The 25,735-nt window shown below is 39.1% G+C and overlaps 1 protein-coding gene across 4 annotated transcripts; it reads right to left on the bottom strand.

Annotated features, from left to right (window-relative positions):
- Window positions 1–142: 142 nt before the first annotated feature.
- CYLD (CYLD lysine 63 deubiquitinase) lies at window positions 143–25,305 on the bottom strand. 4 transcript variants are annotated; one of them, XM_064671156.1, is made up of 18 exons: window positions 25,174–25,282; window positions 24,492–24,596; window positions 20,764–21,424; window positions 19,291–19,593; window positions 18,303–18,408; window positions 17,183–17,275; window positions 16,536–16,652; window positions 14,604–14,983; window positions 13,052–13,217; window positions 12,104–12,245; window positions 11,442–11,564; window positions 10,056–10,147; window positions 8,917–8,983; window positions 7,687–7,819; window positions 7,198–7,306; window positions 6,814–6,932; window positions 5,997–6,213; window positions 143–4,538 (listed from the first exon to the last, which is right to left on the bottom strand). In XM_064671156.1, exons 3-18 carry the CDS (start codon window positions 21,268–21,270, stop codon window positions 4,354–4,356), a joined length of 2,859 nt encoding a protein of 952 aa, XP_064527226.1. In that variant the 5' UTR covers window positions 21,271–21,424; window positions 24,492–24,596; window positions 25,174–25,282; the 3' UTR covers window positions 143–4,353. The 4 variants fall into 4 exon arrangements, with proteins under 4 accessions (XP_064527226.1, XP_064527225.1, XP_064527228.1 ...); XM_064671155.1 differs by lacking the exon at window positions 24,492–24,596 and having other exon boundaries at window positions 25,174–25,305; XM_064671158.1 differs by lacking the exon at window positions 24,492–24,596 and having other exon boundaries at window positions 19,426–19,593; window positions 25,174–25,305.
- Between the last annotated feature and the right edge of the window lie 430 nt (window positions 25,306–25,735).

Here is a 25,735-nt window from a genome sequence, read left to right as displayed (position 1 = left end):
TAGAAACGCTGAAGAGGGACTAACAGAAAGGTATAAACATAAATCCTTCTCGAAGGATGCAAAACAAGTTAGTTCACCACTGTATTCATTCTTTTTCATGAAACTCCCAAAACTCCAAGCCCCAAAGAAATGAATAGAGCCATAAGAACAATGTTTTTAATTAATATTAATACAGAAAGAGCACATGGTACATTCCTTTCCAGCAGCAACTCATTCAGCTCTACCATTGGAAAAAAAAAAGTTAAGGCTAGTTGAGGGCAATCTGATCCAATGATTTGTTTCCCTAATGCCTTCTTGGACACAGCCTTCATAAGTTTAAGAGACTATTTGTGCACAAAACATGGGATGTTTATTTAGCAAAACATCAAGAACAGATAAAAACATGCTTTGTTACAGTGGTAAAAATACACAAAGCTTTCAAGCTGCTTTTTACACCAGTTCAGTTCAGAAACCACACTGCTCCAGAGTGCAGCACGGTGTGCCTTGGTGTTGTATGGAACAGGCCATCCTCAGGGAGCCTGGTGAGCACGTTCAGTGAGTCAGTGGAGTATAAAGTGCACGAGAAAAATAAGTGCATTGAAATGAACCATTTATGATCAAGAGGAATTCTTGTTACACATAGTACTTGCTGAAAATGGGAATCTCACAGGCTGTTTAGTACAACACAGTACTACAATTCTCAAGAGCACGGAATTGGTATCACAGATATTAGAAAGACCTTTACTTAACATAGATATCTTTGCATTTTTTTCCTCCAATTATCTCCCCCACCCAAAGACAAGCATTCAGATGTAACTTACAGTGGGTTTGGATGGGTGGGGGTTTGATGGTTTTTGTTTGTTTGTTTTAGTAATGTATAAGGCATCACCTTTAACTAAGACCTTTTCTCCTTACCCTCTTTGTTCAAAATAAGCAAGTGTTTAGTGGCACAGTGATTTGTTCTGTCTTGAACCCCGAGTTCTAAAAATGTTTAGTAGAGCAGGTGAGTTGTATAGGGGTGCAGGTTTTCTCCCAGTTATGAAAGATTACGTACTATGAAACTTTACATTTTTACAGGCTGTCAGGAACCATTTTGTCTATGTGTTTTCCTACTCACAGCTTAAGGCCATTGTCAGCAGTACATATGAGCCAAATCACGAAGCAATGACCCGAGCGCTATTAATTTTTGAGGACATTCACTATATAAAAAAAAGAGAACAAGAAGAACTGATTGAGAGGTTTCCAAATGCATTAAACAACATAAATGTTGGGTGCTTAGTCACTGAAATCTTTGGGCATTACATTTACCAGCAGCAGATACTTAAAATGCAGACTTCAAAATAGCTTATTCAATTCAATTCCCCTACAAATACATGCTGAAGGCTAAAAAAAAAAAAAAAGCTTTCTTACCCTTGCATATAAGTATGTAAGTTATTTTACAAGTTTCCTTTCACAGTGAAATCACTTTTCTGTCTGAATACTTGTTCCTGAGAAAGGAAATAAAATTGGGGTTAGTTTCTATAACATTTCACTTACATTGCCAGATCACCTTCAATCCAGTGCAGTACATCACACTTTTTAGGTTAAAAGAAGACTGTCAAAACTTTTTTAACATTATAAAAAAAACCTCTCTGTCCTCTTAACTGGTGAGCAATAAACTAACCACATACCGTTTGCAAAACCATTTTGCAATAATCTACAGTACAAAATGCAGGCTGCAAAGCACTGCCTGTCTTTCCAAACACAGTATTTGTCACCAAGTGCACAGTAGTGAATGTTCCCTACGTTCTTGGAGGCAAGAAGCCAAACAATTCCTTCACTTCTGATAATAGAGTATATATCACAAAAAACTGTGATTCTTGGATATTTGCAGTTGTAAAAAAGAGTGGGTATTTTGCTACAAGATTGTTCAGCTAGAAAACTTTAACAGGGCTGCCAATTCCATTTCTGTCCTCTGGCCATAGCAGGTCCAAGGCTGTTCTCAAAGTTCTGGCAGGAAGAGGTAACTATTTAATGGGGCTGGGGGTGTGGGAAAGATGACACCAGTGGAAGATATATGAAATTAAAGCACGGGGAAAAGTCAAAAATAAATATAGGGCTAGGGAAGAGAAGAATCCAGACATTCACACTGGTCTCATTGGTACAAAGGTTTGTGCTTGTGCCTGCCTTTGCTCCTTGTTCAGAGGGGACACTTGCACCTCCTTCCAGGTTAAGTGACATGGTGGGGCTGGGGGAGGGAAGGGATCAAACATGGGCTCAAATGTTGTAGAGAGTGAGTTGAGTGTTGTGTTACTATTGCCTTTTTTAACAAGTCCCCTCAGCCTTTGCTTTGCAAACAGCTCTAAAATCATCACTGGAGGGACCTGGAGGCTGTGGCCAACCCTCCTCTTCACTGCACAGCCAAGGGTGGGGTACCCCACCTTCTGCTTGGATGACCTAAGTGGTCTCTAGTTCATGTCAATGAACACAAGCTGCCACAAGCAAGTCAAGGCCTGCTCTCTTTACCTACAAGATGCTTCCAGGGCATCTCTGCCAACACATCCCAGCTGCTGTCCCAGAGCAGGATGGGTTGTACCCAAGGAAGTGCCCATGGACAATAACAAATCCACTGACAGATGGTTATAGAACCCATCACCTAAAGCTTCACTGAATTTTTCCAGGAGAGAAAGAGGTCAAGAGCTCAGGGCAGTACTGAAACAAGAGAGTTTTGCCAAGGAGCACAGACTAGATAAATAAGGCAAGGGAATGTGAAAGCCAGGAGACTCGTAGAGGCAAAAGCAACAGTAACACTTCTAATAGTTTTGTTGCTCTTGAAAGTGAAAAATTAGAGCACACTTCATGCAATAGCTAATGGAACAGATCAACCTTGCTTTACAAAGATTAGTCCTTCAAGCAGTTTTCAAAGCTCTCTCTAGTACTGTTCTGTGGTAGTGTGTCCCAAAGAAAGATTATAGGTTTTCCAAGAAAAACAAAGTAACCACATTTTCGACAATATGGGATCAGTCTCCATTGCCTTTAAAACAGTGGCTTTTTCAAAGTGACTTTTCCTCTGTTATATTTTGTTCTCTCTCCTTCTATAGACTTGATCGCCAAAAGGAAGTTTCCATATAAAACATCTTAAGAGTTGAAAATGTACAGTTCATATATATGCAATTTGTACAACCAGATGGTACTGTATATATATAGTTGCATGTTTGCTAGTCAGTGTAGACAGAAGTAGCTAAAAGGCAACTAAAACAACAGTATTTCATTGCAAACAGGAACCAACAGACTCTGAAGTACAGTATTTTACATTAACACAGGTTTTGCAGCTTTTCAAGTTAGTTTTCATCAGGTACTTGGTATACAGTAAAACTCTGATCTACCTTTATTTATAGTTTCATCTTTCCAGGCAGAGATTTTTAATATTCTCTTTTTAATATCAGTAATCCTGAAATGAAGAGTCAGATGTATAACACATTCCCAGGCAGTAGCTTAATGTGCTGTAGAAAAGTCAGTTCTGTTTACCAAGGACTAGAATCCACTTCAGTAACATTCCCTGAGGCAATCCACTATTTTATTGTTTTGTCCTGGAATCGTTTGTGTATAGTTGCTGTTCTGTTCCAGACTGCTTTGTTTCTTTAAAAATAGACACTTAGAAAAAGACATCTGTTAACTTTCATTGCTAATTTTATATTTCAGCAATTATGCTTCCCCTTAATACCCTCTCTCTCCTCCTGTTTTTCCCCTCCAAAAACTGCAAGTTAACGACACAGCAAGTCTGTGTGCTTGATTTTCACAAGACAGGAATTCAGATTTTTAAATGAACGTTAATTTTTGGAACTGAAAAGAATGTAGTAGATAACAGAACAAAATTAATATGTAATGAACAGTCTAAAATTTATCTTACTAAAACTGAAGTTATTCTCTCTTCAAGAGAAGAATCTGTGGTACTAAGAAGATCAAGGGTGGGGAAACGGGGTGGGGGTAGAGAAACACATGAGAATCATTATCCCTGTCCACAGACATGCACTGAGCATGCACACTGTGTATCCTTACATTCCCAATGGACTAAGGAGATTTTTCCTGATATAATTTCACCTTTACCATTTTTAAAAAGCCTGTGTTTAATCAATGCACTTAAAGCTTTAAGTTTTAGTAACTTAACTTTGTTTATAAAACAAACACACACAAGCACACTTCCTAGAGTGCAAAATGCTTAAAATACTTCAGTTACAGAACTCCACGTGTAGGTTTTGGGACCGTAAATCCTTTTGCTGTCATAGTGAACTTCTTCCATTGCCAGCAACGGTTGCATTGAAACTAACCCAGAATGCAGCAAACACAGCAGCCGGTGAGCCCCGACTGCTTCTTCAGTTCTGCAGAGATCCCTCTTCATTTGTATAAACTCATTGTTGGACTTTGATACATGCACATGTAAGCATCACAGAGCAGTCTTCGTGCACATCCTTGGATTTTTCTGGAATCTAGTGAGTGTAATTCTTCTAGAGACATCTTCAGGTATTCAGCAACTTCTGGACATGGGGTAACTTGTGGAATGTTGAAGCCATTCTGACCTCCTTTTAAACCATAAGGAAAGAAGGAGAAATGGATTAGGATAGCATCTGCATATATCTGCTCTTTATCATATACTTTAATTATGACAGCATCACCAGTTCTTGAAAATGCCTTCTAAAAAGCCTAAATATGACCCTCTGGACCTCTGCAGGGTAAACTTCTATAAAAAGTGCATTGTTTGAAAAATCACAATTAGTGTCAGAATATCTTGTGGTGTTTACTAACAAACCACACCCACATAAACACCACAAAAACCCAAGGAGAACTTTTGGTTTTCCTTAACACCAAAAATTCTGTACGGCTTTGGGAGAGTGACCTGAATACATAATCCACCTCTAATGCTACTGAACTTGTTAATAACATGACAACTGGTAACAGCTGATGAATTTACAAACCCTGTCTCTACCTGACTTACAACACCTAAAGCAGAGTTTACTCCTGGCCATTTTCCACATAAAAGTGAGCAAATTCAAACAACACAAGTATGGACATCCATCTTGCAGTTCCCAGCAGACATTTTTAACTTATGAAGAAAAGCTGAAGGAAAATATCTGTGATACAAAAAAACCCCCTAAGATCAGCAGGAGATATATCCAGCACCTCATGTGATCCAAATTCCTGAAATAAAGACTTCAGTCATACACATTTCAAACACTGTGAAACAAAGCTTGATTGTCTTCTGGTTGGTATAAGAAAGTGACTTTAATCCTGTAGCAGTTTCATTTTCAACAGGAGGCAAGATTCTTCTCTCCCTGCCAAACCACACTGTAACACAAGGGTTCAAGAATTCTTCATGCAAAAATTGTTACTATGAGTCTGACACTTCATTTCTTACTGTTTTTCTCAGGCACTAGAATTGAACAGAGTCCTTATTTAAACAGTATCTGTTTAAATAGCAGTATCTAAGAGAACACTTGTTTTACTGACATTTGTATTATTACAGGGTAACAATTTTCCACTGATAACTCTAAAGAGATTCAAAGGAATGGCATACATGTTGTAATGTTTGACTATTTCTTTTATTCTAAAGACATCTACAGTAAGTAATTTAAGAAAAAGCAATAAAAATATTTGCATACTATCTGATGATCATGTACATCCACTTAAATATAGACTAAAAACACATTCCTGCAGTTGATTATTTAAAATTAATTCTTTCTGCCAAATTTGCAAAGCATAGAAAAACATATAAGGAGTCCTGCTAGCAAATTTCTGCAGTTGTTTCTGTACCATCTACTCACTCAGGTATCCAATTTAGGTGAAATTCAGATTATGCAAATCAGCAGCTGCCATGAAATCAATGTGCAGAGATAAGGTTGGGTCAAGATTAGTAACCCAGCATCAAGTACATCAAGTTAAACAACATTAATATCCTCATAGCTTTAAGAAATAGTCGCTGAAATCTAAAACACACTTAAAAAAAACTAAGAGAAGGCGAACAGAATAAATGAAAGCTCTACCATCCCGATCTGCCATGCTGTCGAAGAAGAGCCAGGCGGAGTCATCCCTCCCATATTTCACAAAAGCTACGTAGTGGCTGGTTTCGATGCACAGAACTGCAAACAACTCCATCTTCTGGGAGGGGATGCAGCCATGCCGCCAGTCCCAGTCTGGCAGATCCTTAGGAAGTGACAACGGATTGAATTTATGACTCTGTCTCTTGGGATGAAGATGAACCTACAGTTGAAGTGATATTTCAGAAAAGGAAAACACCCTGTAAGATTATTTGTTTCAGTGGCAGACAAAGCTAAAAAGAACATTACTGCTGAACAGAAGATTAATGGCTTTAGAGAAGGAACTGCAATAAGAGTAGCTGACTAAACATTTCTTCTATTTTTCTCCATCAGTATAGTTCAACATTGCCCACAAAATTCAAACTTAAGGTTAGAAGGGAGGTCAGCTTTAATGCAACAATTTTCTACTACACTCAGACTTGAAAACAAGCCATGATTGACATCTTTATGCAATTATCAAACAGAAACTAAGCACTTCTATGTCATGAATTTATCAACTCTAACAAGGGGGCATGTACATAAATTAGGATTTAAAGCAGACAGTTACTGCTTCTCCACTGTGTCCAGTCCTGGATTTGGCAGTTGCCATGTTGATAAACACATTGCAGGAGTTCCTGATTTGTCACCAAAGGAGACATTTTACTGGGTGGGTGGCAGTTACAGTAGTGCTGATGAAGAAATCTCACTTACACCTTCCTTTCAATTATTACAGCATAAACCACTCGGGTTAAACCCACACAGAAAAACAAACAGAACCACTTACTTGTGTATTGCATGTTTTGCAGAACTGCTTGATTTTCCCAGCAGAAATATCAGTGTCTTCATAACATTCTCTGCACTCATACATAGCAAGCCCTCCACATATACGGCACTGCCTGGGAGCTGCATTTTTAAAAAATATATTAGTCTCCAATCTGGAGAGGCTTTTTGTGTTTTGTTTGGTTTTTTTTCAACACAAGGAGTATGAAAAGGAAGGAGAAATATTACTTTAAATAGAGAAAAACAATGTATTAAAAAAATCTTGGTAAATATTTAATAGAAAAACCCCCCAACAAAACAAACCACCCAAACTACCAGGAGTAGTTACTTTCACTGTGTTAGTCACTCTCAGCAACTCTCATTACACAAGGCAGTGTTATATACTTACTATCTTCAAGTAAGTCTGTTATATTTAATTCCAAGGATGGAAAAATTTTATTGAACATTTTGAAGTCTTTTCCAAACCGAGGCATCTGGATAATCAGGCAAGAGGGTGCCTAGGTAAAATGCCAGAATATAATGTAATGATTAGAGATACTTCTAATGTTATAAATGTATTCATGTTATTTAAACTTGCAGTCCATTGTCAGAGATATCTCAAAGTATTAGTCCTTAAAACAACTTACTGCCAGTAACTAAGAAGTTTTCTTTTAGCAATTCTTTGCCTAAATCTCTTTGGTCTGTTCAGCCAAAGGAGACATGTCATTAAGTCAGCCTTAAAATATTTTTGTTATGTAGGCATCCTGGACCACTGACATAGTATTCCCGTTTCCAACATGTCCACATGTTTTTACACCAAATCCTGCTTTTGTCCCACTGCTGAATGGGCAAATATCTAGATATCATCACTTCTAACAAGGTAACAGCTGTCACCAACCTCTGCAAACTTCAAGTTGCTGTTGATGAATGACCACTCTAGTAATTGCTGAATTGTTGGGACTCCAACTTTCTCATTTTTGTCCATAAAAATTTGATAGAAGTAACAGTCTTGTACTTTCTGACCTGCTGATCTAAAAACAGATTAAAAAAAAAACAAAACAGATTCTGAAGTTCTATTGTAATGACTGTATTTTACTAGGAAAATAACATATATGAGAAAATAGTTTATAAAATATCCTCTCTGCATTGAAATATATTGTGCTTTAGGAAAACAAACAAACAAACCAAACCAAAACAAAATCCCCCCCAAAACAAAGTGCCTTACAGGACAGGCAGACAAGTACTAAGTGTGGGCTGATTTTAGGAAAACTTAAAGAAACAAAAGCAGTGTAAGTTTCAGTGACAGTGTCAGAGCCCCCAGCTCTGCAGAGCACAACACAGTGGGCACGGATGCACCTCACACAGCACAGAACTACAGCAGCATGGAAAGGAACACAAGTCCTGAAACGAGGAAAAAACTGAGAAACTACAGAAAATGTTTTGTAATGGTGCTGCTGCCACAGAATGCAGCAAGGAACCTGGGAATATCAGGTGCCAGCTAACAGTATGACAGCAGTGAGCAACAGTCCCCTCCTCACTTAAACCCAGCTACGACAGCTGAACCCTTGTAGTGCTACAGCTGAGAGTGAATCCATACAGAAATGCCAGCATCTGTTATTTTGATAAAGTAAGAGAACCAAACTTGATCAAGGCAAACAATTGAAGTATTTTCATTAGCCTAACAGAAGAAATGCAAATCAGTTTCTACAGCTCATGCACTGACTAAGCAATCTGTGCAGCTTGTCCCAGAAATAAGGAGCTGTAAGCTGCAGGCCACATTAAGAATTGCTGTAGGCCCTCTTACAGCAGCCCTTCTCCAGCATAATTACCAGGAAGACAGTAAGGATCTCAAATAGACAGCACTAGGACACAGGATCTCTGTCCAGCTCTCATGAAACTGTGCTCATGAGCTTGTGCAACAACACCAGTATGGCAAAACCTACCTACCAAAAAAGGTAGGAAATAGTGTCAAATTAGTCAATATAACTTTATTATATTGAATCCTATTAGCAATTTTATTCACAAGTCAAAGGTGTTTTAAGAGTTGTCTCAGTTTAAAAGGCAGCAGATAGCTTCTCTGCATCAGCCTCTACAAATGGTTGAGTTCGCCAAAGAAAAAAAGATTCACCTTATTTTCAACAGTGGCTCAACTCTTAGAATATGGTGAAATAAAATATTCAAAAATTCTTCTGGATCTGCAAGGGGGGAGAGAAAAAAAAAGTTTTGTTAGCATGCAAAACCAGCTGCATTACTCAAGACTCATTTATAATGAAGGTTTTCAAAATTTTCATAGGAAAAAACCAGTTAAAAAAAACCCCGTTAATTTTTATAGCTTTATTAACACAGTAAGGTTATGATAAACTATGAACATTTTCATGGCAAGCTTCTATTTATTCTTTTGGTGTCAAAAGGCCCTAATAAAAGGTACAGGCTCAACAGGGCAACAAAGCTTCCCAGTAAAGACCAAAAAGATGCTCTGTCTTTCAGAGGAATCATTTGGCACCACACAACTTTTCCAGGAGAAGTAAAAGCTTTCAAAAGAAAACAGTGAATCTGCAGAGGAGCAGTGAGGAGTAGTGACAGTAACACATAAAAACCACTCCATACTACAAAATTCATCTAAACTAGAGACTGAGTTCTCATCAAGAATGCAGCCAACAGTAGCTTCCCAGAGGGCCATTCTCCCCAACATTGTCTGCTGGTGTATTAACTACAATAAATACTGGTTTCCAGTGATCAGTATTTACAAAGGAAGTAGCAGAAACAGCTACATAATATAATGCAAATTATTCATTATATGCAGTAGAAGATCAAAAAGTTGGGAACTGATATTTTTCTAATATGATTTACACATTTTGTTTTTTAAAACGTGTAATAACCATTGTAACAATGAAATGTTGGTAGTGAAAAACTTTATTCCTCAGGGACCAAAGGGACATTTTGAAAGAGGACAAAGACCCCAGCCTTATCACACTGTTCTCCCCTAAGTGCTAGAAGGGAGTTACAGGGCCACAGGAAGGCAATAAAGGAAATCCAAGCAGTGAAAGACTTTTACAGAAATTGTTCAGCTAGGGTTCCTTACATTCCCAAGAAAGAAGAAAAGACCTTTCTGCCAGCCAATGGTCACTCAAATTTCTGGTAGAGACCCTACTACTACAAGAAACTATTTGGGTGTTTTGTTCTGGTATAATTACATAGCAAGGTATCTCAGTTCTTTAATATTATGATTCTTATAAGTCTCAAAGAAAGGAAAACCTCCCCAGTTACCTTTTTCCTCTGAAGTGAATCCTGAGGCAGCCTCAACTTTTTCAAGTATTTTCCTCAGTTTCATTATTTTTGTAGCACATACGTATCCGTATCTAAGATAAATGGGTTTAATAAGCTATTAGCTAGTTTGTGATCAAATCAGAGAAGCACAAAAAACCCAACCCTCTTAAATGCTGAAATACAGGTTCTCAAATCCTTCTTTAACTGCATACAGTATTTCTTCAAAACCAAGTGCTGACTTCTCATATTCAATCTGACTTCCAGATTTCTTAATGCAGGATAAATTTAGTGCAGTGCTCAATGTTCTTTTATAGCCTTTAAGAGCATTTTTAATCATCAACTTATTAGAATAACTGTTTTCTGATTTGTCAGTCAGTTACTTTTGATTTGTTTTCACTCTAATTTGCATCACTTAATATATAATTTTCAGAATGTCACATAATAACAGCACTGTGGGAGTTGTTAATAAAAACAAAATTCAATATTTGAGAAAAAGATACAGAGCTGTATTGCTGACCTAAGAAGCTGAGGTTTTGAGCATTCAGTCTTTTCCTCTAAAGTTTTAAGCATGGTAGAAAGGTAATAAGACCTTTCAGTCATCTCAGCCACCTGAGATTTCTGCTACTCAGTGTGTATCCTGCTATCCTACCTATAGCACAGAACCCTGGAACACACCAGGAAAAGTACACACACCCTTACAAGAACAAGGGTTCAGAGGCCAACATTTTATTCCAGGAATCAAAATAAAAACTTTGTGATAAATTGTTCAGTGACAGCCCACAGAATTTCAGAACTACAACTGTATTATTCTCATGTTCAAAAGAAATTAAGCTCAAGAAAAGTAACTTTTCATGCAGATTTTTGTTGCGTGTCCTTTGCTCATTGTGCCTAAGAAATTACAGAGCTCATATGTAGTTCCTTTAAAAAAAAAGTGTTTTGACCACTTGCAGACCACATGTAAACAGTAACAAAATTTTAATGCCCTGCCAAATCCAATAAATTGTGAAACACCATGTAAGATAACTCACATACTTTTCTTGTCAAGTACAACAGCATTAAAAACATGTAAATAAGAATGCTGTGAATGAACTTAACTTGTATTTATCAGTGCTTTGTTATTTATACCTGTATAAATTTTACAATAGCTTTATGTTGATCCTATTTCCAAATCGAGACTAGTGAAAATATTTTATCACCAAACAATGAATAACTATTTCCAGTTAGCACTGATTAAATTTACCATGAAGAACAAGTAAAAATACTAAAAAAATAAATTGAATAGAGTGGTAGCAGCAGGCAGCCAAACTTCTCAGATTTGCAAGAGGAATGCATACACAGCAGGATCTCTCTAATTTATATTAGAGACCAGTTCATGTCTTTACTTACATTCTCAGAGGATTCACAATTTCTGTCCGCAACAGCTCTTGAGTCTCACTATAATACTCTACATCATTCATTTCTTTAGGTCTGAGCAACACAGTGTCCAAAACAGAGCTAAAAGAAAACAGGCTACAAAGAAAAAAGGAAAAGGAAGGTTGTTTTGACCCTGGAAGAGATGACCATTCAGATGTCTGAGCAATGTAAGAGAAAGCGAGCAAAGCCACAGAAAAATTAAAGAACTAAACAAAAGCAGTAATTATGGACAGGGGACAACACAGCTGTGCTAAATAGCAAAAGCCCACTCTAACCCAGTGTGCTTTCTGCAGCAAAGTACAGAACGATTGCCCAGGCAGGACTGTGCAAATAAGCCATAAGGGGTATTTCCCTCCCTCCTTCCACCCGCAGCCTGGGTTGTCTTTCATCCTTCAACCATTTACAGGCCAGGGACTCCCTCAGCCAAACTGAGCAGGTACAGAAGGGTCAGAGCAGCTGGGACATCATTAGCACTTTGCTACCCAGCGAATGCTGCAGAACCTGCTCCCACTGGAAGAGCACAGTAACATGTCAGGCTGGAGCCATGACACGGGAGCTGCACAGTGACACACACAGACAGTCATCCATGTTCTGCATGTCTAGCATGGGATGCTATACACAAATTATGAACTTACCAGAATAAGGTGGAGTCTAAGTAACAGGAGTTGTAATGACCCTGGATACCTTTCTTCTTTCCAATCATTGTCTCTAAACCTTCTTTTTCCATTTTTGGAGGAGTGTTTTCTTCTACCACTTCACTTAAGTAACCTCCAAAGGCTGAAATTTTTTTTTCAAAAGACACTTTAAAGCCTCAAATTTTACTCCCCTTGAGATTTCCCTATTAATGTTTTATAGCTAAGTTGCTGCCTTAGTGTAAGCATTCCTTCTCTGGACTAGAATAGCATTTTATTATAGCTGAAACTCAGTGTTCCAGAGAGTGAACGAGGCTTTACATTCCACTAGCAATGCACATTAGAGTGTTCAGAAAGCCTGCAAGCACTGAATTAATTTTATCCAGTAGGAATGAAGTTCTCTTTTCATTACAAATGCCCTGTTCACACTATCTTACACGTATCAGACACTTTGCTGGGTCCCCAGCATGACCCAAGAAATCTAAAATACTTGAAGTTAGAAAAAAAAAAAAAAAGTTTTTCACCACTAAATTCTACCATAAACATACATGCTTTTTTATGTTAATATTTAGAAAATAAATTAATTTGCTGCTATATAGAAAAATAGCTGCCTTTATTTCTGACAATGCAATCACACTGCTGGGAGTTGCAAATACCATTTTCAGCAAGACTGCTTTACAACTTCTAAAGTAAAAAACATACAGCATAAAAAATCCCTTTTATGAAATGTCTTTAAATATATGAAAATTTTCTTGTTTTAAAGCATAAAAGAGTAATCCACAGAACCACTGTATGCTGTACAGGCTGATCTTCTATTCATTAATCTCATTTAAGTAACACCTGTACACATTCTCAGGTGTTCAATACAAAGAACTTATTGCAGGAATAAATGAAACCAAACCCCTGGTCAGTTCCCAGCTGATAAACAAGAAAGAAGCAGAAGGTCAGTACCTAGAGAGTTGCAGCGTTCAATCTGGTTGGAAACAGGCTGCAGTGAGGCAAACCTGGAATCTGGCCTGCAGCTTTTGAGTTTAACAAAAAGAGCTTTCTTCGGAGCACAAGTGAAGTATCGAGTTCCTTTAAATGTTCCGTCCGTGCAGCCTGCACATTCATCTTCCTGGAAATTCAAGTGAGAATTCACTATTTTTCTTATTTCTAGAATTCTGCAGTAAGACATTTGATAAAGTATCTACCCACAAGTCACCCCTCAGGTACTCTGAATCGTGATATGCAGTGTTTCTGCATTTTAGTATACAAAGCTTTGACTGAGGCATTGTTTAACTGGATTTACTGAGGAAAGTAAGAGTTGCAGGTTTTTTTCTTCATGCTTAAAATTTCATCAGAAGCAGCTTGGGGAAGTGGGAGGGGAGACCCAGTCCAGATTCCTTCTGTAGTTAGGAAGAGCACACATGCAGTACCGAGCACCTTTTACAACTCAGTTAAAATCATTAAGCATTGGGTAGTGTGAATACTTTCAGTGTGACTGTGCTGCACAAGAAAAATGCCTGCTTTGGAACACACAAAATGTACATCAAGGACAAACAACACAAATCAAGTATGAACAATAACAAGTTATTATCTTTGAGAATATGATTTAAGGTATACTGTCTACTGCTAGGCTTTAATGCAGAAATGCACGAGTGACACACAAGTTAACACCCTAAGGTGCAGCCTCAGAACACCTGTGGCAAACTGTGGCTTCCAACTTCATCCAAAACACCCACAAGGATAAGGATTTTTTGTAACAGCTGGAATTCCAGTCACATTCTGATCTACTTTGTTTGTGTTTTACATAATTGTACAGTGTTATGTATTATGTATAATGTTCAATTTTATTGATTATTATCCCAAAATAAAGAACCCCATTTTCTTATTTGAGTACACATTAATTTAACTGACAGCCAACCGCAACCCTGGCAGCAGCTGCCACAGAGGAAATGTCAGTGCAGAACAGCAATTCACGTTTGCAGCAACTGTGCTTTTCCAAAGGGCCCAGAGAAACACATAAAGCACGTGGCTGTCATATCAACCAGTTATCAAACCAGTTATCAAAACCAGTGTTATGGCTCTGACAGTCATAACTCTGACTGTTTGCTGGTATGCAAAAAACAAACATCAAAGTGATACTCAGTAAAGGCTCCTACAGTCAGGGCATTTTATATAAATCTGCATTTCAAAAGACCTTTAAATACGGTCAGCTTTTTTCAATTACAATCTCCATAATGTAAGCAAAGGACACTCCTTTAAAGCAAGGAAGTGATCAGTCCCACAAATTCAATTACCCCTTGTAACACGAAGACATCTCAGAGCCTCTTAACAGGGTAAGGTCTAGGACAGCCACAAAAGTCAGAGCTCATCGAAAAATTTAGCTCCAAGGACATCACATGGCAACCTGTTTTGGGCAAATCCCCCCAGATTGGCTGCTTTTGCAACATATACAGGGACCAGCTCTGAGAAACAAAACTAGTAATTAACACTAATATGAACTACAATTTATATTTACCAGTTCCAGTCCAGCCAACACTTCATTTACTCCAGGGGGCTGGCCAATCCAACGGATGACTCCATAGAAAGGAGGATTTTCTTTAACTTCAGCCAAGGAACCTGCTTCAAGACCATGTGAGTTCCCAATTGGGCTTGCTGTTGATGGACTGTCCTGGTTAGCTGCAGTATTCACATCACCCATGACCGACTGAACAGATAAAGAGAGAGGACTGTGTCCCATAGTACCATTTGTACTTGTTGCTTTTGTCAAGCTAAAAGGGAGGGAGTGAAATCTGTTTTCTGTAGACACAGAGTTTGTTAAAGGTGGCTGCAGTGGAGGTGAAGAATGCCCAAATCCAGAAGATGAATCAGTAAGTGATTTTGCAGGGTCTTCAGTAGCTGTTAAAATCAAAACCAAGATGTTAGTAAGTGTTGGGGTTTTTCTCCCCCGTCTTAAGAAAGGAAAGACTTGGCTCTCAAACCAATGAAGTGCATTTGCAACCACATCTGATTTAACGTGTGACTGTACAGAAAGCACTAAGAGCTGGGGAGGGACATTTAGGAAGACATTTGGCACTTGGCAACACTGGAGAGACAGAACTAACTGAGGAGACACTGCTGCAGCCCCATCACTTTTACCACAAACAATAAAAACAAACAGCACAGAGAAAGATGATGTTAGACAGAAACTACAGGAAGGTTTAGACTGAAAACTTTTTTTCATCCTGAGACTTTTTCTTTGAACATGAGCTAATGGTCACAAGGATTGTAACAGGCAAAACTAGGAAGAGTTCATTGGCCATTGTGACTGAGAAAAGGACTTGGTTCACAGCTTGCAGAGACATGAGTAATTGCTTGCAGACACGATTTGCAAAGGGAAAAGTGTTTATTCCCCTGACTCTTATCACAATATACTTTAGTTCTAACACAAGGAACCTATCAGCGTCTGTATATGTCACGACTAATGTTGTGCCTGATAAAAGAGACCACAACTAGATGTGATCACAACACTAGCACAGGTGTTCTGTATCTTCTGTCATCTCTCTACATAGAATCATAAAATATCCTGAGTTGGAAAGATCTCTATTACACAATTGGTATTCACAGAACAAAAGCCTCTTCTTCATCAACTGCTCTCCACACACTGTTTTATTAACTGAAGTTAATGTCTAAAAAAGAAGTTAAAAAAATATGACAACTGTTACACAACCAAGAACAATTTTAACCCATTTTCTTTTACAGTTCATGGAATTCGGGGGCTACTGCTGCAATAGTTTCCATTGTAAATTAACATTATTAGTTTAGTCTTTACCCCCTCAGCCACTCTGCCAGCCAGCTATACTTTTCTAAAGTTTATCAGCCAGAAAAAAAAAAAAAGGTCTGGAAGCAAATCAAGATATACTGATCCTTTAGGCATGTGCACTCATACTTCTAAAAACTCATAGAGAGATTTTACAGAAATAACTTTTAAAAAATACTGAAAAAACATGTATACTTAGTCAGATTATATTTCCCCTCCCCACTTCCAGACTGATTAGCTGGCGTGGCAGAATAGTTCCCTTAGATCTGTAACATTAGCTACAAAGACAGGCAAAATACAATTACTCTGTGTACTTGGCTACAAGGAATATCTTCATGTCCTCCATCAAGCCTCAGCTTTTATTTTGCCTGCAAGACATATGCATTCCCACAGAGCTGCACATACATTGCCAAGAATGTAATCTCCTACATGCAGAATAAAACCACAGGTCACATTAAGACAGAGAATACTTTCATAGGGGTTTCAAGATGCTTTTTATGATATAGTATGTCTTCCACTAAGACAATATACTCCAACTGTTTTACATTTAATCTCATATTTGTTTTATTTGAAGAACATAATACACTCTAGTTTTGTTCTGTGGGTTTTTTTAAATAAAGTATATGCCTATATGAAGGCATCTCTCGTTACCTTCATCAATATACCATGGGGGTTTTGTTTTTGTTTGAGGCTGAGAGTCAACGGATGAGCCATTTAATGTGTAGAAGACTTCAGATCTGCTTCTATTTCCAGGTTCAGAGGTAGATCCTGGAAAACAACATACTTTAATGAAGAGGTTAATCTCTACTTAGAAAAGGTTATCTACACTCTTATTTCACAGTATAAATTTGTTATTATACTTTCAAAAAGACCCAACTGCTTTTGCACACAGCAGCAAACTCTTCCATCAAGGCTAAAGCAGTTCTAAGCTTACAAATCTACACCAAACCAACAAAACCCTCCAAGCTGAAATTTCAAGTCCCCAACTTGAAAAGAAGGTAGAAAATACTTCTCAAGTGCAAATTTTTCATGACTATAAATTATGGATATAAGAAAATATTTGTGATACAGTGTACAGCAGGTATTTTTTTGTTTTTAAAGCACTAAAATTTCACAGTAGGCAAATAGATTACTGATGCAATGCCACACAGCTATAACTCGTGCCAACATATAACCACAGTTACTTTAGTGAAGATCATCTCTGTCAGCATCCAATGCCAAAAAAGACAATACTTTTCCCCAAGCAGTAAAAACTTGTAATTCTTACATAAGTACAGAAAATCACTTCCCACACATACCTGTAGCCTTTGGCTTACTGTGATTGAACACGCTTTTGTCACCTCTTGAGGTATAGGCAAGCTTGGGAGGTCTCCTGTCCTGTGACACAGTCTCTAAGACATGGTGTATGAAGAGAGTATTAGCTTCCCTTTTCTGTGTTTTTACTGTGTTACAGAGAAGTTCAACTCCAAAGATAACCAAACAAAGGGCTGTCATCGTAAGCTTTAAAACTGAGTGGAGTAAAACCTTGCTTGGCACATAACCAACATTTTACGTGTACAGGATTTGCTTCTATCACATCAGCAATTACTTTGCTCTGAAGTCTGCTATTGCTTCATGAACACTTCAATGTATGGGCATATTTCCATTACAGGAAACAGATGCATGAAATTCTAAACTTTATTTTCTACCAACACACTTAAAACAAATGCTCTTCTCCCAAAAATGGAGTCTGTATGAATTCTCCAGAGAAGAGAGGAAAATTTATGCAAAATCATGCATCTCAACTAAACCAGCGAGTAGGAGACGAACATAAATCAGTCAAACCGAAGAGCAAGGGCAACAGTTACAGACCAAACACTCATTAGCACCTGTCTACAGACAGAGCCCAAGCAAAAGTTACTTATAAAAACTTTGCTTTCTTCAGAAAAGGGATCAGGGGACTGTAGTTGTTACAAGTTAACACTATTCTGTGAACTACTGCTGTGAATTTTTCCACAGTCTTGCTATGCATTTTCAAATATTTACCCACAGACTGCATATATAATACTATCAGTACCTTTCCAGCACAGAAAGACCAGCTTTCTGATCCAAGATATTTAAACTCCTGGAGTAAATTTAACAACAGCCCATACAAAAGATTCCCGCTACAGACACTCACATATTCACTAATATTACACAACTCCACAGTATTGTAAATACTATACTATTTGACAGGAATTTTGTTCAGTATTAAAACTTTTCTACTAGTGAGACTATAATGCAAAGGAGGGGAAAACTGAAGAGAATTATAACACAGAAGGTTAAACTAATTCAAGTGAATTAAGGATATTAACTTTGCAGTATTGTATTAATCATATAACTGTGCCTAGGTGGAGATGTTATCAAAGTCTGCCTTCTGGTTAAGAAAGCTGGGCATACCTGGAATAACATCATTGATATGCAAAAGAAGTGTACTTTCAACACTTGCAAAACTGCACAGCTGTATTCCATTATATCTTCCATCCCAGTTTCCAATCGGATTATCCTAAAAATAGAAAAACATGTTACTTGTATCCCAAGAGAAGATTTACATCGTGCATATGTCTTTAGGAATATAAAAAGTAGGAAAATGAAAGGTTTGACAATGTCTACTTTTTCCTGTAACAAATTTTGTATTTAGAACAGCCAAAGACTACAGTCTTTAAACACAAAAGCAACTTAAAACCTGCTCTTTTGAGAAATATTTCCTACTCTAAAAAGCATTCCTCTACTAAAAACTATTGTGGATAAACAAGTTAGAACAACTTCAGTGCACTGTTATGGAATAGCTATGCAACCAAGAAAATGGAAGCATCTGTTCTACAAAACCAAAACATAATGTCGAACTACCAAAAATTTGAAAGCTATTTCAATTTTAAAAAATTCAAGTTGCTAGAAATATTTTTTAATTACAGGCTTCACATTTTCTTGAAAAATCAACTTTTGTACTTGAAACTCAATACTTTTAAGGTAGAACAAAGTCAAGCAAAAAAACAGTAACATGAAAAAAAAGTTTTAAAAACAGCTAACAAAAGAAAAATACATCCAGCCTACTTTTTTAACAGGCAGAACAAAGCCAGTCTCACAAGACAAACACTCAGCTCTATGACTTCAAGACTGACACCTAACATGGCAAGTAGCTCAGTGGAGGCTCCTCAGAATAACCAGAGTATTTCTCCTGAACTCTTTAGCATCAAATAGGATATCATTTACCTGATGCCAAGAAACAATTACCACCAAGGGGCATCTTTGAACACAAGTGTTTATTTCCCATTTTAGGTCAGCCTCCGCTGAAGTAGCTTGTGGGATAATGTTTCTTCTTCTAATTGCATGTCATTTACTAGCTAACACACATGCAGAAGTTATTAAAGTCAGATTATTTTCTTACCATGTCCACTCCAACAACGTATCCTAAACTTTCGTTTCCTGGTAAGACATCACAGAATATAACTGTCCCATACTCTATACTCTCTCCTATCTTCAGAGAAACCCTGGAGTTGATCTCCAGAGGAGGAAGTTCTACCTGCATTGCGTCAACTGGAGCTGCATAGTCACTTTCCAGTTCATTGTCATCATCTTCCACCAGCTCCAGTTTGTCCAAAGCAACAAAAACCCCACAGTCCTCATCGCATCTGAAAAGCTGCTTGCCTTGGTACTGTCCGTCAGTAAAGCCCTGACCGCGACCTTCTTCCTGGGTGTCGGAGGAAGAGGGGGAAAAAAAGAGAAAAAAAACAATGTATTTTGTGCAAAAGCAGACTACTAAAAAAGTAGTAACACAGTCCAGTGTTTTGGACGAATCTCACTAAGAATTTGCCTGGTGAACTATCTTTATATTGAGAGAATTCTATTGTCAGAATTTGTGGCAAATATAAACACTGTCTATCTTAGGGGAATAAAGAGCAAGATGTCATCAGATTAGAGAGTAGCTGCAGGCAGAAGCCTTTTTACTCAGAGAAGCATGTTTTCTTCAGGTGCAAATCTTGATTCCATCATCAAATTTTTCCCATATCAAGACAAGACTACTTCATACTAGACATAATGCTAAGCATTCAAAAATTCCACTTGTATGCCAAATAAAGAGAGATGATTTTCAGAAGGACTTAGGCCTGATATTCCCTGAGGTTCTCAGTAGGAACTGCAAAGTTTGGGAAAAGTTTAAAGAGTACTTTGAAAACTATACTTCTAATACAAGAGGAGCACTCTCCTGAAACTAATCCTTCAAAAGCTGATGGTTGGCATTAATTTTGCACATTCTCTACATTCTCTATCTTAACTAGTTGCCATTTGACTTTCTGGGATCTACAAAAACAGCAGCCCTAAAATCCAAGCCTGCATTTATGGACCGTATCCTGACACGTTGGAGGAAAAACAAAGTACTCAAGAGAAATCTGAGAGTCACATATGCACCACAATGGGAATATAACTAATTGTGCCCAGAGAAGTTGTAGATGGTCCCTCCCTGGAAGTTTTCAAGGCCAGACTGAATGGGGTTCTGAACAACATGGTCTAATGGAAGGTGTCCTTGCCTCTGGCAGGGGTTGGAACTTTAAGGTCTCTTCCAACCCAAATCACTCTGTGTTTCTGTGAATTAAATTTTTCTAGGCTAAAAGGAGTCAGAGTACATTCAAGTCTTTCTGCCAGCCCAGACACCTCATCAAGCTTCATTTAACATGTAGAATACAAGGCTGATGTGATATGGCGTGTTCATGGGTATCTAATAAACAATACTTATGAAAAGACTGAAGGTAACAATTTTCAGGGGTCACTATGCTTCTAAAAAATAAATTATTATTACTTCCTCTTCACATTGAAGACTTTTAGCTCATCCTATAAAGTAAAAACCCCTTGGCAAAAGACTTACCAGCAGCTCTACTCCAAAGTATATCCCTGCGAGGGACCTGTCTTGCATTAAGGGTCCTCTGAAGCGAACAACTCCAGGAAATTTGTCATCTCCTGACCTCAGCTGTACTCTAACAGGGGAGCCAATATCTATTTGGATGCCTTTAGCTAACCTGCTTTTGCTTTTAAACAGACTGTATCTTTCCTCACAGTTAGTAATAGCCAAAAGCAACTCGGCTAGTTTTTCATTTATTTCTATAACATCCTTCTCATCCACAAACAGGATTGCATGAGGTTGTTCCAGAATCTTTAATCCAATCTGCAGTTTCTTGCCTTTACAAGGAATATTTCTGGAGTGTCCCACAGAAGAACGGTCTTGGAAAAACTGCCCGATGCTACCTTTGGGCACCTTCAGGAGCTTTTGGGTCTGCTTGTCTATGACACTGCATTCCTGGAGAAGCAAGTAGAAGATCCGCTCTTCCCAGTAGGATGAACTTGCTTTTTCTTGACTCCATAAACCCGAATTCATTGTGATTGAAACTTTAAAAGCTGCACAGAAGTCTTCAAGAAAAATAAGCTCTGGATTTATGCACAGTGGTCTTTCCAAATTCTACTGGAAGGTCCAATCTTTGTCAAACAACACAATATTCATTTTGCAAGGAACCGAGTTCAGAGCAGGAAGCCTAGAATAAAAAAATAAAACAAAAAAAAAAAAAGAGAAAATTAAATTGGAAAGTATAGCTAGTCTTAAGTAAAACATAATTTAAATCTGTGACCAGACCCACTCCTCCTACAAAGTAATAATTCAGCAAAATCCAAGACAGTGACCACAGTCCCACAACAGCCACAATATTGCTGATCATGGACAGACCCATTTACCCATTTCTACTATTTACTGCCTATTTCCTTTCCTTGTCTAGTTCCTTGAAGAAAGGAGCTGTGAAAAAAGTGCAATGAAAGGCAGAAAACAAATAAAACACACATAAGTGAAAGGAAAAAGAAAACTTAAGTTCACATGAACAGGAATAAACATCCTTCTCTAATTTACAAATAATATTTTATGGAAGATCTTTTCCCGTGCTTAGTGACTACTTATTTCTGACAAAGTGCACTGCATCTGTCATCCTGCATAACATTTTGATTTAGTGAAGCAGAAAATTGTGTTGACGAAATAGAGCAGCAGAAAATGGAAACTTCAGTAACTCATAACAGCCATTTCTTTAAATAAAGAAATGGTCAGTTCCAGTAAGTAACAGACAATGTATGAAAGCCAAATTGCACCTACGTTGCAACATGAAATTCTGAGAAAAAATTAAGAAATACGTCACTTTAAGTTAATAAAATACCCTAGAAATAAACACCTTAGTTAAACATCATCCTAAGATTCGTAGTTCACAACCAATAAACTAAAAAAGAACAGTCTGAAAATACTTCACTGAGAATGGCGGCAGGTACAAAAGTAAAATACATACACACAAATGGCTACAGTTTCGATCCTACTGGATACATGAAGGAAGATCCACAGTACCTCAGCAGGATTTACTCTTCAAAGATGGCAGAAAATGGCAGCGTACAAGTTAAAAATATAATTTTTAAAATTTTCCCGTTTGTAATCTGGGATGCCAGTTTGCATCTGGTTAAAGGAGAATCTCACTGATTATTTATGGATTTAACTTCAATAAATTAAAAGCAAATAATCTCTTTTCCTTGTGCCTAGGTACCCTGTTCCTCCCCAGCTTTTCTACGATGGCATTCAAATACCACAAAACTTATTGCTATTTCTCCTACTTAGTTCCATGCCCATTTCAGAAGCTATTGGAAAGCAAAGGAATCCAGTAGTACTGTAGCTATTTTCATAATCTTTTTTTAAACAGAAAGATTATTTAACAAAACTCTTTCCCCCAGAGAAAAGTAGTAACAACCACAGACAACCCAAAATTTATGCAAAGTCTCATCTTTCAGTCCCAGGAATTCACACATTTCTGTGCTGCCTTGGTGAGGCTCTTGTGCCATCCAGCCATTCCAAACTGCTTCTCCTCTGCACAGATGTGGCATGTGGGTGTCAGTGCCATCACACTGAGGCACTGCAGCTGCAGCAGCTCACAGGAATTATGGGGTTTAATGTGTTTCCATCTGCAAAGTGATTAACATCCGAGGGACAGAATCTGGGCAGTTTCAGACCTCATTGAGGGAAACTCTGGTAGAATGTAATTGTATTCTCAAGTTAAAAATTATTTTTCTTCATTTTCATTCGATACACATAAACGGGCTTTAATGTTTGTGGTGACTGACAAAAAAGTGGTGTCACTATTGGAATGAAATAACAATGCTTTATACGAAACTGATACACAACACAACAGGATTTCCCCCCCCACCACACTGAAACCTGATTACATGACCATTAGTTTTTGTAAGTCTACTCAGATGTCAAAATAGTTTCCTCCAAGTTCTGTCTAGTTCTCTCCCCTTACTTTTTCCAGACAGTGGGGAAAAAATAGATCCTGTCTTGTTCTTCATAGCTCATTCTATGTTCTCAGCTTTCAAAAGCTGATGCACTTCACTTTCTTTTTTTGTGAGCCATTCCACAAACTCACCGAACCCCCGATATACTGCAAAAAGTATCTCTGACATTACAGGGAACCTGACCTTTCCTATCTTATTTAGAGAAATAATTCATTTTAATTTTAGTAAGTATGCATGGAAATAATATATTAAAAGACAAGTCTGTTCAAGAGCTTTAAAATATTAATTTTAGAATATTATTTATCGTATCTATTTTTAATAAGGATACCCTGCTTGCAGGTCCATTGCTGCAACATCATACAATCTTCACATGTTTAGTAGTAAAGAATTCAGTGTGAAAACATGTTAACAACTGCATTTAGATTATATCACAATAACTTTATAGGGTGCCTGGTCAGTCTTTCAAAGTCCTTATCCACAGAGATGTTATTAAACCCACTGGATACAGTACCAAAAGGCTTTCCTTTATTAAAAAGTTCGTTATCCCTTCATAAAAACGCCTTCTTTAAAAACTTATCTACCACCACTGTCCCCTGTCAACAGAAAAATACAGCTCTAAAAAAACAAATTCTCTTCTTTTAGAATAATAAAAGTGATAAATTAGTACTTTAGCAGCACAGAAAAGCTTGTTAAAAGGATGTTAAGCTTTGGCAACATATCAAAAACATATTTACATAAATCACTGGATTTAAATTTCTTTTTTCAGCCATTTTCCATGGAATTGATTATTCTGCAACTAAAGTAAAAGCCTTGCTGAGCCAACAGCCCACGTGTATCAGACAAGGGCCAGAATAAACTATTAGACCTCAGTATGAATTGATTTGGGAACCAAACAAAGCACACTTACCAACAAGTCATCATTACACTGCACAACACACCAGCAACTACAAAACCCTGTGCAAACCAAAGAGTACTTGCCCACCACAGGCATTTTAAGTGTCAGAGCCTGTTCTACTACCTTCTTTTACTCCACCTACTACCTGAATTGTTTTCACGCTCAAAGGATTTTCGGGAGAAACAGGCAAAACAGTTATGACTGCAATACTACGTACTTCAGAAGAAAAAAGCATTTTAAAAATCGTCAGAGGTAGGCCATCATAAAAAAATCTAACTTCAAAGCTTCCCTAACTTCCTTTTTTATTCTTCTGTCATGAGGCACTGTTGTCACTACAGAGATATCCCATCATAAAAACAGTTTGCTCTGAAATACAAGAACTCTGTTCCTACCCTGCAGGAGCCTCGGATGAACTATATAGAGATGTTTGAATCAGCTATCGGGTTTCAGCATGAACACGAGTCCGTAGCTGTGATCCAGAGCACAAAACGAAGAGACTAAAATAAATTGTACAGATTCTAAGAGAACTTTAACACCAAAAAAGAATTTAAACAGCTGAGATGCAAAGTTATGTTCTCCGACAGTCCAAAAATAACTTTCGAGGGAAGGTTAAAACCCGGAGCAAGGAAATTTAGTCGCGACTCAACGTACACATGAAAAAAACTGAAACTGGTTCCCTCACGAAGAGTTCCACGGCAAGACACGTCCGTGCGAGCCACAGTGCTCGGCCGAGCTTTGGGGAACGATTATTCTCCCCCATTTCCGAGCGTCCTCTCCCCTCTCCGGGCGGTTCCGCGCAGGACAGGGCAGGAAAGTCCCGAAACACTTCTGCGCTGCCCGGGGATTCACGCCGAGCTGCGGGAAGGCCCGGCCGGGCCCCCGCGCGGCGCCCCCACCCCGCCCGCAGCGGAGCCCCCGCACCGCCGTCCCCCGCCCGGCCCCGCCGCCGGGCACGGCCCCCCCTGCGCCGCAGGGCCACGGGCACGGCCGGAGCGCGGCCTTAGGCCGGGGGGCCGCCCCGCCGCCCCGCCCCTGCCCTGCCTGAGGGCGCCCGCGGCCGCGCTCGCCCCTCACCTCCTCACGCCCGGCCCTGGGCTGGGCGCGCCGCCCGCCTGCGGCACCGGCCGGTCCCCGGCACGCCGGCCCGGCCCGCGCCGCGTTCGCCCATCGCCGCCACGGCCGCGCAACCGCCCCTGCTGCCCCCAGCAGGCCCGCCCTCCCCGCTCTCAGCCAATCACAGCGCGCCGGTGCCGCCGCTCCGCGGTGCTATTGGCGAACAGCGCCGCCAGTCACAGAGGGATTCGGGGATTTCCAGCCCATCGCGGTTGTACGAGCGACAGGGCAGGGGACGGGGGGCGGGGCACTCCGCGAGAAGGGTGCTGATTGGTCACACGAAGCTCGGAGGCGGGCCGTCGGTGGCTACGGCGGCACTGATTGGGTGGAACTGGCGTGCCCCCGAGGGCGGGGCGGGCACTCGCGGGGTCGGGGTGGCCCCGCCCATCCCGTCCAGTCTCTCGGGGCTGGACCTGGACCTGGACCTGGACCTGGACCTGGACCTGGACTTGGACCTGGACCTGGACCAGCCCCTGCTCCGGGGCTCCGCTGTCCGCGGGCCCGTCCCCGCCACCCCTTCTTG

The sequence above is a fragment of the Pseudopipra pipra genome, chromosome 14 (genome assembly GCF_036250125.1).
Source record: "Pseudopipra pipra isolate bDixPip1 chromosome 14, bDixPip1.hap1, whole genome shotgun sequence".
Taxonomy (NCBI): domain Eukaryota; kingdom Metazoa; phylum Chordata; class Aves; order Passeriformes; family Pipridae; genus Pseudopipra; species Pseudopipra pipra.
The sequence above is the reverse complement of the archived record's forward strand: the minus strand, read 5'-3'. Positions and strand labels throughout refer to the sequence as shown.

What these genes read in the sequence shown, in the direction of transcription:
- CYLD (XM_064671155.1), bottom strand. Translation starts at nt 21,270, where the DNA reads ATGAATTCGGGTTTATGGAGTCAAGAAAAAGCAAGTTCATCCTACTGG. An exon ending in ACGTTGTTGGAGTGGACATG is followed by an intron (nt 18,409 to 19,290) that starts GTAAGAAAATAA and finishes TTCTATTTTTAG; the next exon opens with GATAATCCGATTGGAAACTG. An exon ending in AACAGACTTACTTGAAGATA is followed by an intron (nt 6,933 to 7,197) that starts GTAAGTATATAA and finishes TTAAAAATGCAG; the next exon opens with CTCCCAGGCAGTGCCGTATA.